Source organism: Mauremys reevesii, linkage group 11 (assembly GCF_016161935.1).
Source record: "Mauremys reevesii isolate NIE-2019 linkage group 11, ASM1616193v1, whole genome shotgun sequence".
Classification (NCBI taxonomy): domain Eukaryota; kingdom Metazoa; phylum Chordata; order Testudines; family Geoemydidae; genus Mauremys; species Mauremys reevesii.
In genome coordinates this window covers 64,674,760-64,692,657 of record NC_052633.1, presented here as the reverse complement: position 1 = coordinate 64,692,657, position 17,898 = coordinate 64,674,760, and the positions used below count along the sequence as shown (strand labels likewise).

Below are 17,898 nucleotides of genomic sequence, written 5' to 3'. Positions count from 1 at the left end.
TCAGTTTTTAAAATGATGTGAATTATTTCAATTAACCATCTTACCTGCAAACAATATTCACACTGGTAAGGCTTCTCTCCGCTATGAGTTCTCTTGTGCCTTTCCATATGATACTTCTGTATGAACCTCATACCACATTCATCACAGCGAAATGGTTTTTCACCTAAAAACAGTCATTATATTAAAATATAGTTTAAACAAAATAAAAACAGAAAAACAGAGTTATTCCATATGGTAACCTTGGCAAATGGAGAAGAGGATTTAATATGCTCCCATTGAAAAGGCAATCTGTGTTCGTTCATATAAGTCTCAATTTCCCCTAGTACTCACTAATATGTCAAGAATACCATGAAGGAAAGCAAAAAGGGAATATTATACCAAGAAATTCTAATTAAAAAGGGGAAATTTTAAGTAACCTGTTTCTATTACCATCTCTGTTTCCTGCATGCAGATATGTACTGTAAATCCATCAAAGTGTTACCAAAGATTGCATAAGATAGAAAAATATATTTCAAGATGAACTGTTGCCAAAAATACATATTTAGGACAATGAGAAGACTGTACTGATGACAAGGCCTAAATTCTTTCACCTTCTTTGCACAATTTGACTCCATTTTCTCAAAAAGAAATTTAAATTTTCAAGATGTCAGTGATTAAACAAATTTAAAATATCTGTGTTATTTTCTATAGTTCTCCCTCTTCTTTCTCTCCATATCTGTATGAAAAGCTGAAATAATGGCCCTGAACAATTTAAGCATTTTGGTTTGATTTCTAGAATAGTTCCAATAAGTAAAAGGCATGTTCACTTTACCTTTTCTTTTTGTAATTAAATATAAAAACAACAAATCTCTGTAGTTAAAGTCATTCTGGCAAATGAAAATGGAAGTCTTGCCCTTTGTCACATTATTCATTTGTTCAGACAGCATATTCTGAATGCTACTTCCACTCCAGTGCTACTTATACCTCTCACCTAATTTGTTCTTAATTAAAAATAAACAAAATTTACAAAGATCCATTCACATTATAAAGTAACTCAGATTAACTCTTTGTTTTAACTTTTGTCCTTTGCTATCTTCATTGTCTATGTTTGTCTGATGAAGCCTAACAAAAATCTACCTGTCTTGCAGAGTGTCTCTCTTTTACAGGAACTCACTGTTATTCAATGGAATTCACCTGAAGAGCAAGACATCTCTTGCATTATAGATGTAATATTACGGCTTCAAGACTGTAGAATAAAGGCAAAAATCTTGTCTTTTTAGTAACTGCAAAACAATCTCCAGAGCTATGGCACATTACTCTTTATGAATGAATGAATGGATTAATTAATTAATTACAAAAACAACAAGGAGTCCGGTGGCACCTTAAATAAATCTGTTAGTCTTTAAGGTGCCACCGGACTCCTTGTTGTTTTTGTGGATACAGACTAACACAACAACCCCCTGATACCTAATTAATGACACACATTCCTATATAAAACTAGTTTCTTAGAAGGAAAAAATTACTGAGATCCTGGTATTTGTCCAGGAAAAAGGTTCCATCTTTCATAATGAAGAGAGACGGGGGCAAAATTAAATTTTAAAAAAAATAAATTAAACCAGTATCATCTTGGCCAATAGATGTAAATCTCTTCAGGAAATAGGAATTACAGTATCTAGACATAAATAATATAGGAGTCCTACCACTTCTTAATAACCATATCTAAGCCTCTGCATTTGGAATGCGGTTATCATTTTGTTCTCCAATGTCAAACTTATTTATTGTTGATGTGACGGATTGTTCTTTTTTCTCAATATTTATTATGCAATCTTGTGATTTAATGAGATAGAAAACAGGGATTCTGCTGACAGCATCTGCCAACATGGTTTTGGTCCTGGAAAACAACGCAATGTTTTTTTTATTGCAGACAATACTGGCATCCTTCCTTTGTTTCTAGAAGTAAGGTTTAGATTGTCACCTAACTTCAGATGGAAAGGATGGAACACTCTGTTATCTGTTCTCATTATTACCAAGTTATGAATTTATTGATATTCAGAGGTATGTTTTCCACTCAATAGAGAGGAATTTAACCACATCCCAGTACTAATGTAAATGAGGATGGCATGGCTAAAGTTTCATATAAGACACTAAAATTTTATAGTACTGCAATTTTAAGTCATTACTACTTAGAATTCCAAATAGATGATGCAGAATTAAAAAAACAACAACTGTATATATTCAATGTAACCCTCCTTCCAATATCCATGTAGTGAACAGATTCTGCATCTACTATAAGTAGCCTACTATTGAAGTTTTTGTTTTAATTATCTGTGTATTATTATTTTTCAAGGTTACCATTATATAATTAGACACACCTACAATAAAACCATGGAAATTTGATTCATAGAAACTAGAAAAGACCTTTTTAGATCATCTTATTGTCTCTCTTGGTGACCCCATCAGCTACCACGGTTTCATCTCTCACCTTTATGCAGATAGCTTCCAACGCCAGTGCATCTCCAGTGCTTCTCAGATACCTCCTCTTGGATGGCCTGATGCCATCTCAAATTTATTCTCTCAAAAACTGAACTTATCTTCCATCCTGAGCGCTCTTTGCTGCTCCTTCCCCCCAGGCTCACAAGCTCAGTATCGTCTTTGAATTCTCTCTTCCTCCTTCCACATTTAGTCTCTTGCTAACCTTTGTTACTTCTTCCTTTTTAAATCTATCACCAAACTGGGTTTCTTCACTAACCACTTGCTCATAACGTGGTCATATCTTGTATCGAATATCATACGTTTCTCCTCTCTGGCCTTCTAGCTTTTTACCTCTCCAACTCCAGTCTACTTAGTTTAGCCATTATTAAAATTGTCTCTCTCTCTCTCCACTTTCACTGTAATCAGATCAGTACTTTCACACTTATTTATCTAGGTGTTTATACCACTTTTACCATACTACGGTATTTTTGCCTAACCTTCTACCTGCTTCTTGAATCAAGTTCAAGAACTTCACCTTTACCTTCAAAGCCCTGAAAATTTTTTCCCACCTATATTTCTGCTCTAGTTTTAAACTCCATATCACTCCCATAATTCCCTATCCTGCTTTCAATCCTCTTTCCTTGCTGTTTCCTTTTCCTGTTTCCTGCCATTCCCAATTTTGTGCTATTATCACATTCTCCCTGCTTTTGGAATAACTTCCTGCTTCTTGTCTACCAAATGCCCTCCCTACTGTCATTTAAATCCCACTTTAAAACCTAACTCTGGAGTTGGCGCAAAGGTGGCTTTGCCTCCCACATTTTGGGCCTCCCCAGCCCAAATGTGAACAACACTAGAGAAAGCTCAAACTTATTTTAGCTTTAACATCCCTGTAGAAGTCATTCTGCCAGCCCGTAAAGGCTGGAGCATAGAGTGCTCTGTTCACACACCTCTCACCCCTAAGCATGCCCCAGGGGCTCCATAAATGGACTGTTGTAGAGCCCTTACACTGTTTTACTCTAACTGGGTAGGCCCTCGGCGGGGTGAGATGGGGAAAATGCTGGTAGGTTACACTGCTAGTTATCTGTCCCCTTTACAACATTTGAAAAGTGTGAATGGGTGAGATCACAAGAGAGAATTTGGGGCCTTTGCGAGTATACACTAGTATTCCTTCAAATCTAAACATTATTTCTGTCTAAATCTTGACTGGAAAGAGCAGGAATCTTGATTTGAGGAAACTGTTCCCAAATGAGCTGCTACATCTAGGAAGATGATATTATTCAGCAGAGTGGCATAATGTTCTTCCAGATAAGATTAAGAAATGCCTTGTGAAGGTGAGTCTGTGAAGTTAATACCACCGTTAACTCTGGTTTTAATCTCTGTAAGGATGAGTATGTTAGAAAAGTATTAAAAATGTATCAGAAAATTCTTCTATTCTTAAGATGATCTGATGCCTACTGTAAACCATTTAACATAGCTGAAATCTGAAGGTAGATGGTTTTTGTAAAATTCTATCCAACTTCTAAACCAGGACACATTATGTGAATTGATACTATCATTAAGACAAAATCTTCTTCTCTTAAACTAGGGAAAGAGTTGAGGACATATTTTCCTTAATTGGGTTAATGAATGGGAAAAGACTGCACATAGAAGGAAAGGAATAACTTAATTGGAATGTACAAGATATTATGCAGATTATTGATCTAAATCGTATAAAAGAAAAATCATCTCAGATGTTTTGGACATGTCTGTACTAGAAGTCTTAATATTAATTCTAAAATGTATTTATAAAGTGCAGCTACAAAGAGTAGTGAACAGGACGCTTAACAGTTATGCAAGCAAACGCCTAAGAAGAGCTTACAATCTTAACACAAAATTTAGACAAAAGAGCAGAAAAGGCAAGCAACATAAAAGCAGAGTGATTGAGCAATTATGTTTGGCAGACATCTTGTTAGTCCCACGACGGTTTTATCTATTTTTTGAGGTAGACGTTTTTTGTAAAATTCTATCCAATGTTTGAACCAGGACACATTATGTGAACTGATAAGATCATTAAGACACAATCTTCCTCTCTTAAACTAGGGAAATGTCTACTCAAAATGTGAAGTGAGCTGGATTAAAGAATTAGGACGTGAGACAAGAATGCAGAGGTAGGGAGCTGGTGCAGAAATCTCCATCAGTGAAAACAAAACAGAAGAGATTTGAAGAAAGCCTGTGGTGTTGTTCTCTTCAGGAGCCAGTGACCTAAGAACACCAAAGTAGTAGTCTACTTACGATTTTCCCTCCTCCCACAAACTGAATGTTGATTCTCAGTATCATTAGCAACAAGCAAAATAATAAAAATTACAACTAGCAGTTGATCTTTCTGGTTATCACCCTTTTCCCAAGTGTGGCTGTTTCTAGGTAACATGATTTTGTATTAATGCAACTTGTTAATTTCCTATATAGAATAAGGGCTGTTGATTGATGACTTCCTACCGTCTTTGAACAGTATTTAATTTGAGGCAATAGTTCCAAGGACAGAAACCCTACCTACTGCTACTGATTGAGCACCTCTAAGTTCCCTGCTTTTACAAAGATATTAATGGGACTACTGTCTGTGTTAGTGTTGTCTTTAGCAACCTTAATACTGGTAGTTGGAGAATGGATACAAATCTTAAAAAGGCAAAAAAAAAAATTCTGTTACTATTTAATCTTTTAAACACTGTACCAAAGGCAGAAACAATATAGGATCATTTCACTAGGAATAAAGGCAAATCAGACCTACTGCATTTGAGGGTTGGGAAATGAAGAAAACCAAAACTGTTTACAAAAGAGAAAGGAAGAGCTAGGCAGAAATACTTCCCATGGATTCTCACCCTTTACAGACTATAAAGAATCTATGGCAGTACTGAAGTTGAAGTCCAAGGAAAATACCTTCCCCCCTCCCCCCCAGAGTAAAATCATGGAAACAGTATTCACCTTCTAGTCATAGAAGGCAATCTTAAAATGTAAATTATTTGGAAGATCCCAGTATGCAGCTGTTGAACAGCATACCGCAACACTAGACAACAATTTAGGACCAGTGGTGAAGAATACCATATCTAAATTAAAATACAGAAGGATTTTTAGGTATGTAGACTGTAAGGAGCCAAACTAAAATTGGGGCAGGACACCAAAATCCACAGATTATAAAGCCAGAAAGGACCACTGTGATCATCTAGTCTGGCCTCCTGTATAACACAGGTCCAGAGGTTCCATCACTACATTTTCTATTTATTTACTAAATGAACTTTAGAAAACTTTTTAAAACAACCAAATAAGTTATTTCCTTTTTTTCAAATAAGCCATATAAATATAATCATCACAGCTCACTGGGACTTATTAAGATTGTAAGGCAGCCCCTTCTGACTGCATGCTCAGTAAAGCAGAGAATTACCCCAGTGGAGATTGTCCTAAACACTCTTTTAACTGTCATCTGGGAAACACCAGTGTTCTAGTGGTTTAAACCAAATCCTCTATTCCAGTTCCAAGAGGAAAATTACCAAACTATGCAAGTCAGTAGGAGGCTGAGGAGAGTGGGAAAATATTTTTCCAAAAGTTCAGCAAACAGTAAGGTTAATTTGTTAAGACTGCAGTGTTTTTCTCTTATACACAAAAGAGTAAAACACCTATGCAAGAGTTGGCATAAACAAACAAACCAACACTAAAAGCAACATAGCAGCTTTCTCTATAGGGCTGGAAATGTTGAATTTCAAAAATACTGTACTAGTGACATTTATATAATGCTTGTACTCAGCTGTTAATTGGATACACTGCCCAGTCTCATTTTCAAAGCTATGTACAGGGAATAATCTGCAGAAAAAATGATTCTGCAAAACGTGACAACATTTAAACCCCTTTCCTGCTTTCTTTTTTTTTTTTTTGGGTGTGATCCATTCTTGACAAGAATAATATCTACAGAGAGTGAAGGCAGCAGTTTCTCCAGAGTGAAGTTCACCAATTCAGAGCCAGAGTAAAAACTAGGAATAGAGCAAAGCCATTGGACAGAAAAAGAATGCGGGACTTTTCTGTGGCTGACTGGCCAAAGGAAACCTACTAAGTCTGGATTCATGGCAACATAAGACACAGAAATCCCATTAACAACAGGATACTTGTGCATGTAACTCTCTGTACACTGCTCAAAAATTCATTTTGCAGAGTTTTTAACTTTCTCAACTTTCATACACACTTTCACATTAGTACCGTTCATATCCATTTAAATGGTACAGCCAAGAAACACTCTGCACATTCACCAGCTCTGCTTTTCTGTAAAAGAGGCTGAGAAATTGGCATCCAGTCCAAAAGGACCATATCACAAAATATTTACAGAGGGATTGAAAGGCCATGCACCAAAATGCCAAAAACCCAATAAAGCCAAACCTGTTAGAGAATGTGGTTTTGCACATTGCAATAAGACAAAAATAAACAAATGCGCATAAACTAACTCTCATTTGTTTTAAAATTTGGGCCTTATTTGACCTATTATATATATATATATATACACATATAAAATATTTTAAAATATATTAGAATAATTCTGCATTAAAACTTTTAAAATAGAGTGAAAAGTAATGCTGATGCTAATACCTCAAGGGTTAGGCATTTTGGCCATTACAGTCCTGATAGTTTTCCTTTAATTCAATAGGAAATAAGAAATCTTCTAAGCTATGAAGACCCCAGTGAAAAAGTCAGTTTTATATGACAAAAGAGAAGATTGAAAAAAATCATGGGTTGTTAAACAAACTTTATGATTTGCCACTGTGGGACTATTTTAAGAAGAATATGTAATTCCCACCTTTGCTCACTATAGTTTACACTCACTTTGCAGCCAAAGAAAAGAGAAGCAAGGCTAAAGCACAGAACTAAGTGTTTTGTATCATATATGTTAAAATCAAAACAAACTCCAACAAGATATTAAGCTGCACACTTATTATTGGAAACCTGGCCTGATTTGGGAAACAGTTCTTTAAGCACGCCAATAAAGATACTCAAGGCACTATACTCACCAGTATGAATCTTCTCATGTCTCTGTAGCAGGTACTTCTGTATGAAACGCATGTCGCATTGACTGCACTGAAATGGTTTTTCACCTTGAACAATATAATTCCACATCCATAAGTTAATAACTACAAACTGTTGTTTCTGATGTTTACTTTGAGGAATAAAATAGTTGTCTATAAGAAACCAGCATCTGAGCGAATTCCAAAATAGTCTAATACCAAAAAATTTATCCCTACTAACTATATGGACTTCAAAATTCTCCCCATGAGTCACATTTAACACAAACATGGAGGAGTTGAAGCTGAAATGGCTGTAATTTCCTCAAGAACAAAATCAATCATGATGCTGGCATAAGTCTGCATTTTGGGTTCCGGCAAGCTATTATAATGGTAAGTACCTTTTTCATCTCTCCGAACCAGAGATACCTCATCAGGCAGATAAGCATCTAGAGCACATTTTACAAAGGGGTTAATTTTGGCATTTACGCTACAGGTCAACCCATTACTTTCTGATAAAGAAAGAAAAGAAACCTTGTAAACAGTTATATCTTCAGTTTAATGAACATATGTTGATTTTTTTTCTGGTATTCTTTTGACACTTTGGTGCATGGAATCACTAAGCTTAGATGCCAAGTAACCTACACTCTTAGAACTGAAATTCGCATAGAGCTGAAAACACTTTTACTGTGAGTAAACAGATCTTTATATAGTAGAAAAGACAAGTGAAGTTAAGCAGTACCTGTATGAATGAAGACATGTCTCTGTAAATGGTAGTTGGTTCTAAAGGCAGCATTGCAATGCTCACAAACATGAGATTTGGGGGTTTTCAGACCAAGTGATCCATCCTCATTTATTGTAAGGATCTATTTTAAAAAAAGTAAAATTTGTTCTCACACTACCCACTAAATATGTTTTGTTAACTACAAATCAAAACATAAAATAACTTTGTAATGCAGAAAATTCAAATATTTCACATAAAAATAGTGCTAACTTCTATAAATCTACACCAACAGGATTTTGGTTTTACATTTGCAACAACTGCCTGTTCCAAACTTGTGTATCATCAGTTGTCAAGAGATATTTCCACCTGCTGGAGACAAAAGCAATTGATGGAAAACCAGCTTACAGCTTCTCTATTCAGAGTGGAGTCACTTTAAATGTCAGTGTTTACTTTCTCCATCTGTTGGGAAGGAGGTAAAGTAACCAAATCATCTTTGGCACAGAACCATGGATCATCATATTTTAAAGGATAAGTGGAATGCTGTATGATCTTTGTGGAAATAAAGCAAGAATGTAGGATTGTCAAGATGTATAAAAGCTTATCCCTGAGTAACCACATAACCTGTCTGCTACTGCACATCATAGCTAAAAATAAGACTGGACTAATAAAACTGTACCCCTGTCCAGTTACATATAAAAAGTCAGTACAGAAGTATCAAAGTAACTCTTTAATTGTTTAGTTATTTTCCATTATATTCCCTTAGCCTGGCTTTCTAATTCTTTGATATATTGTCATGGTACAAAACTGTCATGGCAGTACCTAGCAGGCTTTTATATCACTTTTATATGCTAACTGGCTACAAGACAACCTCTCCCAATATTCTGTAATGTGGAGATGATAAAAAAACAAAAACAAAAAACCCCACCTTGGACCCCTCCTAACTTGTTCATCTTACAGAGCCCTTCCTCACTTAGTGTATCCCTTGAGAAGATCTCCCTGCCAAATTCAGCTTTCTACTTTCAATAATTTTGATGACCATAGCAGATTTTTTTTCAAGTTGCATGAATTTTTTAAAAACTAGGGAAAGTTCATTTCCACACCCCATTTGATACAGCTCAGTACAGTTTTGCTCAAACTTGCCCCAAAATAACACCATTGGGAAGAGACCAGCAGGAAAATGGCAGCTCAACAAATGAAATTTTCAGAAAGTTTTAGGTGACCGAAAACAGTGTTATAACAATGTGTTGTAACAGAATAATCTCAAATAAATAGTGATTTGCTCTCTCACTATAAACCGAGGAGGAAAGCATGCTGGCACTCTAAATAGCCAGCATATTTTAACAGAGCAAGCAAAAGAGCCATTCCACTGCTCTGCAGTTGTTGATAAACTCAGTATCAACTGTTATTATAGGACCTACTTTGAAAAATGATCTAATTTTACCTGCTCGTTCTGCTACAGCCGACCTCACAGACAGTTTAAACTCTGATCTAGCACACACACTTGAAACCAATGGGATTACTTATATGTTTATCAATAAGCACATTCATACGTTTGCAGGGGCCTTACAGACCTGTGAAGTCCAATGCTTATAAAATTATGTTCTGTAACAACATGCTACTACTTAAACGGACACTGTCAGGTATAAAAGTATATTTTATAAAACAATTAAATTTTATCACATGTATTATGTATACTATTGACATTTTAAAGTAACTGCTGAAAACAGAAAAAAATATTTCATATTCCTCCATTTTCCTTCTAAATTCTGGAATCTTAATTGACTGCATTGTAGCTCCCCTTAAAAAAAGAAAATTAGTTTTGCCAATGCGGTTTCACCAAAATGTAGTCCAAAAAATAATGGGGGTAAAAATGAATAAAAACTAGATTTTTCAAGTAGTCAATTAATAAAAGGAAAATAGTACTAAAAATATTTCAGTGTATTAAGTGACCTCCACACTAAAAACCCAGATGTTGGACTGATGGCAAATCAAGACCAATATACTGGGATTATGCCATGCCAATCCTTCTGCTCTTCCTGCCCTTCCTATTCTTATGAGCCAATAAAAGATTGATACAAAACCTGCTCAAGGATTTTCCTCAACCTTTTTCAAACCTTCTTCATCTCAAAAGAATGGAGCAGGCAGACAGGGAGTTAGAGGAAGGAAGCATACATGAATGCCCATGAAACCTTCTGTAAGAGGGACACCAACCTCTCCCACCAAACAATACTCCCACAGATGTGGTCTCTGAGGAGAAAGGGTGAGGCATTCAAGCTGGATCCCCCTCATTATAAAAGAGAGAGTTGTGCTGCCATCAGGGACGCAAGAGCCTGGAACTTGCTCCCAAACTCTGTCTTAAATATTTATAATCTGTCAGCCCTTCAGGCATGCCACAAAAGCCATCTATCTAAGATTATTTGTGGGGGAGGTTATGGGATAGGTAACCCTGGGAAAAATGAAAAGGCTTATTTTCTTTCAAAAGGTGTTTGTTTTTTTCGGGGGGGGGGGGGGAGTAGAGAGGGAAGAGGAGATTTGCTGCTTTAATTTATTTGCTGGCTGGGCTGTTTCCTGAATACACTTATTTTTATGCTATTGTGTGGTCCTCTTCATGGGACTGTGATTTTACTTAATTGCTACAGCATCTGTGTGCTTTATTTTAATTGTTGCATAAATCCAAATAAAATAAATAATTAGCTTGGGTTTTAGTAGAAGAGGGCAAAACGTTGCTACAGCCGCAATTTGGATAGCTGATCCTGTTTTTGTCTTAACAAAAACGTACCCCTTTGCTATAGGAAAATCTAAGCTCTCAGACTATCACAGGGCAATACCGTCCTACAGGACCCTCTCATGGCACTGCAGGCACTCCCTGCCTCAGTTTCTCCTCCCCAGGATTGTCTGTGTCTCCTGGGGTTCATGTGGTTCAGCCATCTGGCTGGATCACTCTAAATTCAATTCCTCTTCAGGTAACAAGCTATGAGGAAGGAGAGAGCATTTATGCTGGTCTGCATCTCCCAGCTCATGCCCAGTTGGCTGGATGACAGGAGAGCCTGGCCCCACCCTCTCCAAGACTCCCAGCCCTTAAAGACAGTGATGGAATTTCCTTGCAAGCACTACTTACTCCTGGAACCACTTCCTCTCTATCAATATCTCTTAGGACAGTTCTTATATTATATATATAGGACCATTCAAAATCTTAAAAGGCCATGCCATCTGGCAGAGTGGGCTGACCCCTATGTGCCACTACATTTGAAGGGCAGGTTACCCAGTGACACAGGCAGACGGGTAAATTGCTAAATCCCTCTTGACGGTAGATCTGGAGAACAAATTCTCAAAATAATGCAGAACAGTTATCATGAGAACTTCTAACACAAATAAGAATACTACTCCTAAGGGAAGTTCTGCAAAATTCTGCATATTTTGTTAAAATAACACAATATAATCACACTATTTTCAATTATTTGCTGACAAGTATTTTGAAATAATTTATCAAAATAATTGAAAATTGTGAGATTATATTGTTATTGTGTTACTGTGCTATTTTGCCAAATAAAATTATGCAGAATTTTTAAATTTTTATTTTTTTGGCACCAAATTTTTAAATTTTGGTGCAGAATTCCCTCAAGAGTACCAGGGTTCTGTGTGGCACAATTTGGTGCAGGCAGCTCAGTGGGGGGTCCAGGAGGGATCTGGATGCACAGGGACTTGGGGGGTTCTGGGTGCAGGGGGAATAGGACTCAGCAGGGGAGTCCAGGTGAAGGCAGTTTGGGCTCAACAGGGGTCTGGGGGAGTGGGGCTTGGTGGGGGGGCAGTCAGGGTGCAGCTGTTTGGGGCTCAGTGGGGTGGGGGTCCAGTTGTGAGGCGTTCCTGATGCAGGGGGTAAGGCTCAGCAGGAAGAAGTTCGGAGGGCTCGGTGGAGGGGGGGGGGGGGTTCTGGGTGCAGGAGGCTCCTGATGCACGGGGAGAGTGGGGTGAGGATCGGCAGGAGGGATTTTGGTGGGGGGGGGGGTCCCGATGCACGGGGTTGGGCAGACAGGGGGAGCAGCTTCCCATACAGTAGCTGAGGAGTGATGGGACCAGGAAGTGGGGGAAGAGGGTCACTGTAGGGGGAGCTGGTTCCTGTCCACGCAACTCCCATGCATCTGGACACCTGCCCCTGCTGTGCCTCACCCCCTGCACTAAGCCCCTCCCTCCAACCCTCCGCCCGCAGTGCAGAGCTTCCTAGAGCCAGGGGAAGTTTCTAGGGTTGATCTGACGCAGTGCCGGCTGCTCCGGGCAGGGGAGGGGGAAACTCTGTCTCTGTCGTCCTCCTCCTCCCTCCCATGCCCAGCCGGGACTAACATCCTGGGGCAGCCGGGGCATCCCCAGACATGCCCCCCACTCACTGCGGTGACTTTCCTCTCCCCTGACTACCCAAACAGACCCTGCCGGAGAGGGGTGAGTGAGCACTGGTGCAGCTTCTCTTTGGTTCTCCACAGAAACCATTTTTCTGTGGAAAAGCAAAGAGAATCTGCACAGGGACATATCTCTGCATGTATGCAGTAGCGCAGACTTCCCCCAGGAGTAGAATATATACAAAGACACTTAAATTTTAGGAATGCTCTCTACCAGCAAGTTATTTTACTAAATTTATGAATGAAAACTTTTTAAAATTTTTGAAAACTCATTTTAAATTTGTTTTTAAACTGTTCTCAATGCATAAGGCACACAATAATTCTCAGGCTCATAGAAAGGTACAACTATTATTAGATGAACATAGTGAAATGATTTATAACTTGTCCACAAAACTACTGACTCATAATTTAAAAAAAATATATTTGGAAAGGGAACTGCCTGGAGAGACAGATGTTAAAGTATGTCAAAGGTTCATGTTGCTAAAAGGAGTTCAAAGAAACACACTATGAATGCCTTATATCACAGTCTTCTCTGGATTCTGGAAAGCTCCAAAGTTGCATCTTTACTGTGCAAATAAAACAACTTCCGACATAACTACTTCAAATTCTAATGAAATCAGTCAAAGTCATAGTAAATCTACAGGTTCTTTTCAAGCTTGGTTTTTACAAAATCCATCTTACCTTTGCTGGTGAACGCTGTTTTCTTTTCTTCTTTTTCTGCAAATCTACTGGCTCTCGTATTTGTTTTTTGTCTCTCTTCTGTTGTTCAGATGCATCAGTAAAAGTAATTTCTTGCTTTACACTGATCTGTTAAGATACAAAGTGCCAGTTTCAGGTGAGGTTCTCATTACAAAAGAGCAATTTTTCATTTTCAGATGACAAACAGCTGAAACAAAGGCTAAGATTTTTTCTGAAGGGATTGTCCCATGGTTTCATTCCTTCAGAAATTTAACAAAAAGGGAGTAATCAATATCTTAAATGCAGAAAAGAAATAATTCTCTACAGATTTACAGTTTGCTGTACCTCTTCATTCATCCCCCAAAATTTAGGCTTTTCTTTCTGACCTGTAGTGTTTCCTTGTGACTCCTAGTGTATATCAAAATCTCTCATATGTGCATATAATCACTCTTCAATTTGTTTCATACCTATATTACTTTTGCCTGTCGTATTGTCAATGCCAGGATTTAACAGAAACAGATTAATTTACTATATATTTGAGCTAAAAAAAAATTTAAAAAAACCCAAAATACAGAGAATGAACTTTTCCCCCAGTAATACTTCTTGATCTAATGTCAACTTTATTAAAGATCATATTCTTAAATGTTCCTGGTATGTTTTCTAAACGGCCCAACAATCTCTGAACTTCAGTTAAAAGGAAAGCCCTCTCAATGTACAGTGTTTTAACAAAACTCCAGTTGAAAAAGACTATTATTTCTTTTTACACCTATATAATTCATCTTTTTTAATCGTTGACATTTCAGTAAACACTCAAACTTTACAGTAATAATGCATTATTTTGAAATGGAAGCCATTTTTATTCTCCCTGTGGTAGATGGAAGACACTTTCTATTAAATATCAAGGAGGACATATATGGGCATCTACAAAGTGTTATATGTTTGACCTGCAGCATGAATGAAAGCAACAGCTATCAAATGCTAACATTTTATATGAGATATACTTTAAAAACATGTACAGAAATGCTTCAAGATGGCAAAAAGAAATGTGCTTTGCATAAAACAAATAAATCATCCAGGTCCTTTAAATAATATTACTTATCCTGGTTTATCTTTGCTCTTTAAAATTTATTATTGTGTGTTTTTTTAAGTGTTTAATGTTAACCAGTCAATTCATATAGTAACAAAAACAATATAATTATCAATTTTTTTACAAATAGATGCTTAATATAAAAATGAAATATAGCTGGGCGAAACTCACCTCAACTCAAATGAGGTACAAAAGGTTGTAACGCACTTTTAATACCACACTTAAGCTCATGAAGCTTGGTTTAAATGATGTATAGGGCCTTGTGTCAACCCTCTAACTGAGATGAATTTCACCCAGTCAGCAGCTAAAGACATTTTCATAAACAGCATCTATTATTAATAAATATTTTATAATCAAAATGCAAACAACTCATTAATGTATTCCTTACATAACACAACAACATTACCAAACCATGCTTCCTAAATGAGTGTGCAATATTTCATAAAGAAAATGCTTACAGGAACATTGACTGCGTACTGTAGCCCTTGAGGAAGTCTATCTTGAGCCTCCAGCTCATCATCATTTTTTACCGTCTCCTCATGGACCATGAGTTCATCATGTGAAATCATCTCTTGCTGTCGAAGCTCACTTTCTTGTAACACTTCATCTGTTGTAAGAATTTCTTGATGTGCCATAGTCCGGTCTTGAAGCACTGCTTCTTGCCGTTCCCCAGATATTGAAGATTGGTCAGATACTGCACCCATCCCTACCATAGCCCTGGATGACTGCATTTGGTCTATGCCACCACATTTAAGAAATAATCCTCCAAGTTTGTCTTCAATATTCATGCTTAAGTGCAATAGCCTACAAAAAGAAGTATAGCAAGTGAATATCTACAAATGGGGAAGTTATTTAAAAATTTACTTGACATTTAAAAAAAAAAGTTTTACAAAATAGTCAACAACACATGCCTTTCTTGTAAGTACTATCCAGGATTTCAATACTTCATCTTCGTTGTAATAAGCTAAAGGAGATCAATCTCTCTCTCTCTCTCTCTCACACACACACACACACACACACACACACTTACTTTCAAATAGGTTGTAGTTGAGTTGTGGTTGTCTTTTGACTACCAATATAATGGGGTGATACCGTAGTTATATACATTGATAGCCAAAAGAAACTTAAATACATTCCCTACCCTTTAAAGGAAGCTAACTGCTTCCATTTTTAATTTTCTGCCTCTCTTCCCCATCCTCTCCCCACCTTTTTTTGTGCCTGATCCCTCTCCTGAAGATGCCTCCTTTCACTGTGTTCTCTCTTCTCCACTTCCCTTTGTATGTGCTGTCTGTCTCTCCTGTCACCACTGCCCCAGGCTACCAGAACAGCTTTATCTTCACAAGGGAGAGGAAGGAGAATTTTTTGGCTCTTCTTGGGCTGCTGTTATTGCACGTGAAAGAAGGAAGAGGAGTAGTTAAACATACTTATAGGGGGGTGATCACCTCCACACCCACTCTGACACTAGAGCATGAGTCAGGGTGTATGGGCTTAGACACTGCCACCATTAATAGTGCAAAAACATAGTAGGAAATAGGCTGTAGTTCATCACGCTGAGGGGGAGGCTCAGCTCCACCTCAGTTAGGCTTTTTAGCTAATTAGTTTCTGGGTCAGCTCTGTCCCTAATGTTCTAATCGTCCAATTAAATAGCCAAAGAAGCCAAACCATCTTGCCCAGCAGTACAGAAGGGCTCTCCATCATCTCCTAAGAATTACATTGTGATGCCCTACAGCCAATTTAACATCCTGCTACTCGCAAAGCATACATTCCATCCACAAACTTGTATCAAACAGATCAACATGTAATGTTTAAACTTCAGTTTTCAGTTTGAAAATAGAAAATATGTCTCAAAAAACACTTGCAGTGATTTGAGAAAAATAGTGAGGATTCTGGATTTATCCTAATTTCTAGTGAAGATTTGTTCATTTCACAAACCCACCACACAATCTGGCATGAAGGGCAGACTCGCCTCAAGTGGGGCCCAGGAGCATTTGATGTTAGGAATGTGGTCCACTGACAGAACTGAGTGGTAAAGATTACACATTACTCATCTGCATTATACCTGATTCCAAACAGTACTATTGGTAGTCCTGATTCTTGTGAATATTCAATGCACACAAGCAAATTAAAACAGAATTAAAAATGTAGCCAAAATTACCATTCTCCAGCATTAATCTAATCAAGACAGGAGAGGATCTGTGCCTGCCCTATCACACAAGAGCAAGAATCTCTAACGCCTTGAATACGTCAGAGAGGTGGCTGATTTTTGAGCTGTGCAGGATTGTCTAATAATCCTCCCCCTTTTCAAGTTCAGCTGCTCAACAGCCAAGTCAAAAGAGTGAAGCATGTTGGATATTCAAGATAAAGTGGACCTTGTACCAGTAAACTTTCCACTGCTGGAAGTCCGAATGGATTGACTACTGATGTATTCACTCAGCTTGACCCTAAATATGTATGGCACTGACATCATTAAAAGATTTAATGATGTGGCTTCATTTGCTTTTTGGGAGACACTGAAACCCAAGCTTCTGCACACAAAAGGTCAAAGATATTTATAAATGAATAAGAAAGTAAAAAGGAACCAACAACCTTCAAAAATGTGGAAATATGAAAATGGAGGAATACATTTGAGACAAAAAAGTAAAGACTGATACTCCCCAAATCTACAACCTAACCTGTGAGGTAGCTGAAGAACAAGGCCTTTGATGAAACTAGAGAAGAGAGACTCCAACACATTTGCATGGAATTAATATTTAAAAACAAAAAGGGCTTCCAGACCCTTTGTATTTTTCCAGAATAGATGTCCTCCTAGATTTCAACAAAAATGTTGAGAACTGTCATGTTAGAAGGGCTCGGTACGCAAGATTCCATAAGTGTGAATATCAATGATTCAGAGACAGATGTTCCTGCAAGATGCAGAAACCACAGTCTGTAGGGGCAGTTTCGGGTGATGAGGATCAACAATCGTTTGTCTTCACTGAGGAAGGCAGCAAAGTCTCTCTGCAGGCCATCCCATGTGAAGAAGAAAGCAGTTGTCCAATCTTGCTGTCGTCAAGAGTCTGGAACAAAGTAAAAGTTCAGAACTTTCTTATTTGATAAAATTTGCAAACAAATCTGTTTGTGGAAGGAAGCACATCTGCGTCAGGTAAATGAAGGTGTCCTAAATTTCCAATCTCGTGAGGAGAGTTCCTTCTAACTCTGCCAATCTGTTTGCCAGTTCAGCTTTGCTGGATCTCGTATACTGCTAGAGAGAGAGGCTTTTGAGACCTTCTCATTTAACTTTCTGCTTCTAGTGCCATCCTAGAGGATTTTTAGCACCATCTTTGAAAATATAGTTAAAAATCTCTCAATAAAGACAGAGGTACAATTAAAAAAAGGTAACATAAAAGGTGTAACTTAAATGCTCCAAAGCTAAAAGAAATGCAGAGTTAAGATGTTCATTGTGCTTGTTAGAGATTCCCCAAATTCATTGCCTCGAGCAAGGCATTTGAATGTGGGGCTCCACAGGACAGACTGCATGGATATGTATACCAAGAAAGAAAAAGAAAGGAAGGA

At 37.6% G+C, this 17,898-nt stretch overlaps 1 protein-coding gene across 4 annotated transcripts in view; it reads right to left on the bottom strand.

The window, feature by feature from the left end:
• Positions 1–17,898, bottom strand: part of ZNF148 (zinc finger protein 148) — a 48,156-nt gene that overhangs the window by 8,035 nt on the left and 22,223 nt on the right. For 2 of the 4 annotated variants that reach the window (XM_039494849.1, XM_039494850.1), the window contains exons 2-7: positions 15,553–15,726; positions 14,805–15,150; positions 13,263–13,388; positions 8,209–8,332; positions 7,476–7,559; positions 45–163 (exon numbers count right to left, since the gene is read on the bottom strand). In XM_039494849.1, coding sequence (XP_039350783.1) covers positions 45–163; positions 7,476–7,559; positions 8,209–8,332; positions 13,263–13,388; positions 14,805–15,134 — 783 coding nt within the window. In that variant the 5' untranslated portion in view covers positions 15,135–15,150; positions 15,553–15,726. The remainder of the gene's footprint in view (positions 1–44; positions 164–7,475; positions 7,560–8,208; positions 8,333–13,262; positions 13,389–14,804; positions 15,151–15,552; positions 15,727–17,898) is intronic. The other 2 variants (XM_039494848.1, XM_039494851.1) reach the window with 1 other exon arrangement.